The 8,138-nt window shown below is 35.5% G+C and overlaps 1 protein-coding gene across 2 annotated transcripts; it reads left to right on the top strand.

Annotated features, from left to right (window-relative positions):
• Positions 1-338: 338 nt before the first annotated feature.
• LOC113061514 (ALX homeobox protein 1-like) lies at positions 339-5,973 on the top strand. 2 transcript variants are annotated; one of them, XR_003278376.1, is made up of 5 exons: positions 339-676; positions 1,844-2,154; positions 2,762-2,890; positions 4,013-4,718; positions 5,523-5,963. XR_003278376.1 is itself a non-coding variant. In XM_026230677.1 (4 exons), the coding sequence occupies exons 1-4, from the start codon at positions 472-474 to the stop codon at positions 4,325-4,327; spliced, it is 960 nt and encodes a 319-aa protein (XP_026086462.1). In that variant the 5' UTR covers positions 339-471; the 3' UTR covers positions 4,328-5,973. The 2 variants fall into 2 exon arrangements, 1 of the variants encoding a protein (XP_026086462.1); XM_026230677.1 differs by having other exon boundaries at positions 4,013-5,973.
• Positions 5,974-8,138: the final 2,165 nt, after the last annotated feature.

Here is an 8,138-nt window from a genome sequence, read left to right as displayed (position 1 = left end):
GGTAAAGAAAAAATTCTTAACATGTAAGATTTACTTTATAACTGTTCTTTAAACAATCAGCAATGTTTACTGAAATAATTATTGTTTACATGCACAGTTTAAAACTTTATATAGCGCGCAATGTCTACTTCAGTCGGATTTATCAGTTAAATAATCATTAGGGATATCCAAACACACTGAAAGCGAAAGCAAGTGTAATTGTTTCATCTCGGGTCATCACAGAGTTTCATAAATCTTATTTAGAGCTTGTGGATGCGCGTGGGTGGAGTTTCACCTTCTCCATATTCAGAAGTTGGGAGGCTGCTAGAAGCTTTCGCTCTTTGCCGTATAAAGAGAGGCCCTCGGTCTCTTTAAGGCAAGACGAATTAACGACTTGTACAAATAATTGGCCCCATTGCTTCATTTTTGACAAAACTAAACATTGATGGTGTCCACTGACGCGCTCCATGCTTGAGACGAGGCCAGAGGAGCATGATGGAGTACATGAGCAACAAGTTCTCCTTGAAAAGTCAAGCGATTAAAGGCAGCGATTACTACATGGACCAAGTCATGGAGACTTTAGACAATGTGCACTACTACAACAAGACATCACCTAAATGCGTGCAGGCCTTCTCGATGCAGAGCAATGATCAACACACCACCATGGACAGATCGTCTCCGTGTGACAACCAAAACAGTAAGTCAGAATTTAAAAAAGGCATAAGGTGTTTTTTTTTATGTAACAAAACATTTGCATAACATGGAAATATTATATATATATATATATATATATATATATATATATATATATATATATATATATATATATATATATATATATATATATATATATATATACAGCACATTGGTTCTATAAAGAAGTGGTCAGGATATTATGTTCTCTGATGAAGTAGCCTACTTAATGGTTTCTTCAGGTCAATGTCTAGAGTCTAGATTGTGTGACTTTCTAATAAACAATAAATAATTATTCGTGCAAGTTAAAATGTTCTTCTGGCATCAGTCTACAAAAACTATTTTAATAACCTTTATGTTTATATGTAAAACAAAATGTATTACATTTAGAAGCTATTCGCCAGCTTTGCAATTCCGATGAGAAATGTTTTTAGCTGTTGTACTTATTAGTATAGGCCACTTTTAAGATGAAATAACTTGTAAGAATTATATCTGAAAATTGCATATTGCCGATTTAACCAATATTTAAATGTAAGATTTTTTTTTTTTTACAATTTTAAAGTTACATTTTCCATATTTTTAAATAGTCCAGCTCCCCAACAATTTTTTTAAACTTTTTTTTTTAAGTAAAAAAAGATTACGTTTTCAAAAGTTGTGAAATAGAAAAGAAAAGCTGATTTTTTTTACACATTTTCATGGAATTAAACTTTTTTTATCTTATTTTATAAACATCCTTGTGTTATTTATCTGCATTTTTACCTACTTGGACTAAATGGGCGAATACGATATATATTCAATTTAGCCTACACTTTCTTTTCATTGTAAAGTTAAATAGACCGTTGTCCATTGACGTATGTCCAGGAGCCTTTTCTTATTTGTAGGTATATTTATGGTAGGCTATTAAGGTTTTCGCAATTTTTTTATTTATTTTTTGCACATTTTGAAATGATCATACTATGTGAAAAAAAAAATATATAGTTAATATATATATATATATATATATAGAGAGCTATATTAACACTGAATAATCTGCTATATATTTATTTCATGCGGTTCCTCATGAGCAGATTATTCAGTGTTAAAATGTTTTCGATGTAGTTTACGTGCTGCATAAGGCGCTAATGAAACTGTGTAATTTTATGTGAAATACTCATATTTTAAAAATTATCAGGCGTGAATTACTGCACTCCTAAAACGGAGGACAGCAGCCTGCACGCGATGGAGAACTGCTGCAGTATCAGAGTCTCGCCGGCCACAGCCGCAGCAGCAGCCGCAGCCGGACCAGACAAAACAGATCTGGACGACATCGGCGAAAAATGCGACAGCAACGTGTCGAGCAGCAAGAAGAGACGCCATCGCACGACCTTCACGAGCGCTCAACTAGAGGAACTGGAGAAAGTCTTCCAGAAAACCCATTACCCAGATGTGTATGTGAGAGAACAGCTGGCCATGAGAACAGAGCTCACGGAGGCCAGAGTTCAGGTAACTGCTCACTTTCATTTGTGATAATTCTCGAAAATTTCCTGTAAGTGTATTTTTTTTTTTTTTGGATTTATATAAAACCCCCAATGTTAAATTTAGGCCTGTCTGAGAATAACGTCATTAGGTACATTTTAGGAAAAGCCTGAGTTTTCACTTAAAACTGAGTCCTCATGCATGCATTCCTTAGAATAAACAAACAAACATAAATTGTCACTATATTTGAAAACAACTTTAATTTCTTCCTTAAGTTAAAATGAAAGTGGTGCTAAAGATGCAGTACAACCTGCACTTCATTGCGCTTTTTCCAACCATTTTAAATCAGGTTTAACGTATGTAAACTCATTAAAAATATAATGTAATTAAGTTTTTATAATGAAAACTGCCAGTTATTGATCTGTATTTGTTTGCAATGGATAAAATTAGTAACCCTTCCTGTCTTAATTGATAACTTAATGTCACAGCCCTGTGATTAATTATGGCTTGACTTTACATGACACCAAAAAAACAGGACTTAACAAAAACAACAATAAAATAAATAAAATATATTCTTTAAATTTGTGCTTACATAAAATGTCATATCATTATCATTTTACATCATTTTCTTTAGGTGTGGTTCCAGAACAGAAGAGCCAAGTGGAGGAAGCGAGAAAGATACGGACAGATCCAGCAGGCCAAAAGCCACTTTGCAGCGACCTATGACATATCAATGCTGCCCCGGACAGACAGCTATTCACAGGTGACTACTTTATTTATCTGCACCATGGTGTTACAAAATGTTTGCAAAAATAATTATAAATCAACCAATGCATGGCTGTCTACTACTCAAATGCAAAAAAAAGCCTGGCCTAGTATTTTTAACAAACCATCATTGTTATTGTGCAGTAAGTAGGTCTCATTATCTATTTTGTATTTATTGATCTGATTACAAAATTTGACTGTAAAGTCCATCGCATATGGTCCTTACTAGCACAAACACAATGCATGAATTGTTGACAACTGCCCTTAGCCTTTCGAGCTTTAAACAGCTTTGACGGGTGTGGGAGAGCTGTCTCACGCTAACTGACAAAAGCTGTTGAGAGGGCTGGAGATGAAGATTTAGATGGCACCACAGAACACAATTTCCTTTGTCAGACAGCAGATTTTTCACTCGTGTGTTTTCAATAGGCAAATAAAAAAAGCCTGTGCCTTAACAGGACAGGTCCTTATTGCACCGGGCATGTTGTAAGGAGAGGTTTGCCTTGTGTTTGTCTTATGCTCAGATTTTTGAGGCGAACACAAATGCATTTTTGTGGGCTGCAGGGTTTGTTTTTAAAAGCCTGGTCTGGATTTATTTAAAGTCCTTGACATAAATGTCACTGTATTTTGATGTAGATTGAGGGTGTATCTGATATGATGTCATCTTGGTTTGTCATGAAGCATTTTCCCAGGCATAGTAAAATGCATTGATTTATATTAGAAAATTGAATTAACTTTCCAAAACGCAATCTATGTTTATGTGCCATGAATTTCCAAACATTTGGATTCCTCTATTTTGATTATGGATTTTTTTTTTTTTGCTGCATGACTTCCTGCCCCAGCTAAAGCCTCAAGCTCAAGCTTAGTAGTGCATTTTCCCCCTGGGTTAAGAAAACTTTCACCAGAGCAGAGCCTATTAATATGTACCATTAAGGTATAAAGATGCACCCTTTAGGGGTAGATAATGTACAAATGTGTAGCCTACCTTTTGAAAAGGTACTTGTTTTAGAGAGAGAGAGAGAGCAGGGTTAACTATTACAGTGTGAGAAGTCCTAAAGTGTTGGGATTTTACGATTTCATGCATTTTGATTTCATTTTATTCTACCTTCCTCTGACCACACAGATTTCCAACAACTTATGGACAGGTCCCACTGCAGGCAGCTCCGTAGTCTCGTCCTGCATGATCCCGCGTGGTTCCCCTCCCTACCCCCACTCGCCAAGATCCAGTGAGCACGGTTACGTGGGATTCCCCAGTCACCAGCAAAATCAGTTTGGAGTGTCTCTCAATAACTTCTTCTCAGATTCACTTCTGGCTCCTTCACCGAACAGTCACACCACGTTTGAGACCAAACCTGAGTTTGAACGGCGGTCCTCCAGCATTGCTGTGCTGCGCATGAAGGCGAAGGAACATGCAGCCAACATATCTTGGGCCATGTGACCTCCGAACTTATTCTAATAGTGCTGATCTGAGCAGTTTTTTGCCAAATAACAATACAGCCAGTTACTTTCATGAATTGTTTTTTTTGTTTACATTTTGATATCAGCCGTGATTATAACCTTTTCAAAAATTCTGGAAAAGTTTCCCATCCTTTCAAAAATAATTTAATTAAGAAACCTCTGAATTAAACAATGATTTTTCTCATTTTGTTTTAGCATCTCTTGTTGTTGTGAATGTGAAGAGCACAGAACTCGACAGTGTTATCCTCTCATGACATTCACAGAGATGTTATGGCCGACATACTAACAGTATGTTTGTGTGCTTTGCAGCAAAGCTGTTTAACGCTCTATAGCTGTGTACCACATGCAGAGGAGCACTTTTTTATTTTATGGTAATAAACATTCATTAAAATTATAGTTAATGTGTTTCTTTTTGATTTCCTTCTCTTAGCTCCTTTGTTTTAATATATTGGAAAATTTAACTTCTGTGATGGTAAAGCTAAATTTTAATGGCGTCAGCCTGGAGTTTCACATGATCTATGATCTTTCAGAAATAATTCTGTTATCTGATATCTTCCAGAAAGTTTAAAAGAATCACATTTATTTAGTTTTTTTTTTTTTTGTGAGAGAGTAAAATCATTTATCTCCTCACTCCACCAGAAAAAAAGGTTAGCAATAGGCTTTTGTCCCTTATTACAGTTATTACATTTTATTTCTGATGTTTTTGAGTAAATATGAGTATAATAATGTTATAAATATTCTGGTTTAGTATTGACCCTTTTCGGCTCCTCTGCTGACATATTTCTCCTTTTGAGAAAAAAACTTTATCAAGTTACTAAACTCTGAGGAGTAACAGTAAACTCAAAAAGTTCATTAAACTTATATTACTGTTCTAATGTTTTTCATTTTTTTAAGTAGCACTAAGGTGTTTTAGACGTACACATTTTGTATAAACCCAGTAAATTTCAGTTATTTATTTAAAAAATAGAACTGGGATGCATAGTTGAAAAAAAAAAGAAAAAAAATGACATTATGTTTATAATTATAATTAAATTAAAGTATAATTATAATGTGCTTAAAACCATCTAATAAGAATTTAATTTGATACAAGCTTATATAACACTTACATTCTTAGTATTTTGTTTTGACTGTTGTGATATGACCCCTTGTTAATATTTGTGTATCTATATTTACAGTGTAATCTCTGTATCCATCTCTGGTTCACTGGTCCATCATTTTTCCGGATCCACAGCTTCAAAGTAAGACTGATGGTGCAGAAGATCCCACCACACTCTGGTGCAGATGAGATCCATCAGCAGACCAAATGGGTTTGACCCTCTGGGGTGAGCCACGCTCATTAATAAAGACCCTCACACGCTTGGGGGAGTGAGACATGTGAAAGAGACGGATATCTCTGGTGCCCAATACTTCAGACCTGCAATTGGGGGGAAAAATAAAATTAAACATTAAGGACATTTATTACAAAAATGTACCTGTGTGTTAAATATTTCCTCTTGGAGAATACAAACAGATTTCTATTATTGTGATTAGGAGGTACTGAAAAATTACTTGGTCGTACCGTATTTTCTGGACTATAAGTCGCACTTTTTTTCATAGTTTGGCTGGTCCTGCGACTTATAGTCAGCTGCGACTTATTTATCAAAATTAATTTGACATGAACCAAGAGAAATAAACCAAGAGAAAACATTACCGTCTCCAGCCGCAAGATGGCGCTCTGTGCTGCTCAGTGCTCCTGTAGTCTACACTGAAGACATAGAGCGCCCTCTCGCGGATGTAGACGGTAATGTTTTCTCTTAGTTCTTGGTTCTAAATAAATACGATTTATAGTCCAGTGCGACTTATATATGTTTTTTTTCCTCGTCATGACGTATTTTTGGACTGATGCGACTTATACTCAGGTGCGACTTATAGTCCGAAAAATAAGGGTGATTACATTTGTGCTCATTAGTATAAAATCACTAAAAGGATACTTTCTAACTCACTGACCATTATAAAGTACACACAACGAATGAAAAAAAAATCTGACTTGTACACTGGAGGCATGAGTTTCGTGAAAGACATTTCTAAGGTAAGCTGGCAAGTGCAACAGCAAAAACAAAAACAAGACACACAGGACTTTGTGTGGAATGTGATGTGATGCCGCTTGTCCGACAATTTACGTCCTGATTATGAATGGCTCTCCTCCAGACGATTCCTTGATGGACATTTTTGGCCCTACTCTGCATTCAAGCACAAAGTGGTCTTTAGAATTACGGCACACAAGTAAACACATTTAGTATGTATTTCTTGGATGCCTTATTCAGTCTTCTCTACCCACACGTCCAACGGGTGTTGTACCAAAGGAAATAGCACTCGTCAGACATTTCGCGTCACTGTTAGATCTCAAACTATAATTTTAGATTTTATTTAATTATTTGAAGTTATCAGGGGCAATTCCAATGGTCAAATTTAGCAATTCAGTGCAATCATTCACTCACATTACATTACACAAACTCTGTACTCTGATGGATTTCATGATTATTGTCCAAAGACTGGAAAATGGAGAAATTCACACACACACACACACACACACACACACACACACACACACACACACACGCAATATTCCCTCCATTATTACACTAAAAAAGAGATACAGTTAATTAAACACACACTTACCTTTTGTGTTCATAGTCACAATGAAATTAGTCATTAAACAGCCTATTGTATATTAACAGTAGGACAATTATGAAACACAAAACTAAACTAAACAGCAGAAATTTTAAAGGTAGTGAAAACCAATGCTCTAATTTTCGAAAATGTATGAATTTACATCCAAGAAATATAAATAAAAAATAAACCCCCACAAATTTGCCCCTGTCCTAAGAACACTAAACTTGGAAAATCAGCTTTACCATTACAGAAATAAATTACATTTTAAAATATCTTAAAATAGAAAACAGCCATTTTAAATTCTAATAATATTTCACAATATAATTGTATTTTTGATCATACAGAGAATGTGTGTGGGTTAATCTGAAAATAAATGTAAAAAAATTGCAGTATATTGTTAGATGATGACGTTTGTCATATTCTTTGCTCATCTTCAATATATAGCATATGACATTATAATATTATTTTACATATATTAACACAATAGACCTGTCTCTAACAATTGTCAGAAACAATATATAAACAAAGAGCTCATAAAGCAAACAACAGCATAAGCATGGATCACTGCAATACTCATCTTTATGATTCTGAATATTCTCAGACTTAATATGAATCATCACAAGACACAAAAGAAAACATGGCCTGCTGTGAAATATTGGATAAAGCAACATGTAAGGACCACTGGGGCACTTATGGCTCAATGAGTTGAAGACCAGCCATACAAGAATACACCACTCTTAGCTTAAGTAAGTCACACTTTTTGTTTTCCTTCTATCCAAATGCCACATACATTCACTGATGGACATTTCAGCTGGGTCCCATCATTCACAAAATCTCCCAGCACGCAGCAGGTCGTGATGTTTTTAGCCCTGTGCCGAGTGTGGGGCCAGCAATCGCTCTTCCAGCCAGGACAGTTATGTATGTTCAGTAGGAGAAGCGGTGCTGGAGTTCGTACTGGGCTTCATGATTAATGAAAGCATTCCCTGAACCCAGTCTCCAGCGCAAAAAGAAGCCCTGTGAGTTATTGTGTGTGAAGTGATTTTTTTATTACCTTTGCACTCATTCAGAGAGCAACATAAAGATCTTGAGGAGAAGCCACAATGCTGGCGTCTCTGATTGATGTAAACGTGAACAAATAG

The sequence above is a fragment of the Carassius auratus genome, chromosome 43 (genome assembly GCF_003368295.1).
Source record: "Carassius auratus strain Wakin chromosome 43, ASM336829v1, whole genome shotgun sequence".
In the NCBI taxonomy this organism is placed as follows: Eukaryota; Metazoa; Chordata; class Actinopteri; order Cypriniformes; family Cyprinidae; genus Carassius; species Carassius auratus.
Note: the sequence above shows the minus strand (reverse complement) of the source record. Positions and strands in the feature narration are given on the sequence as shown.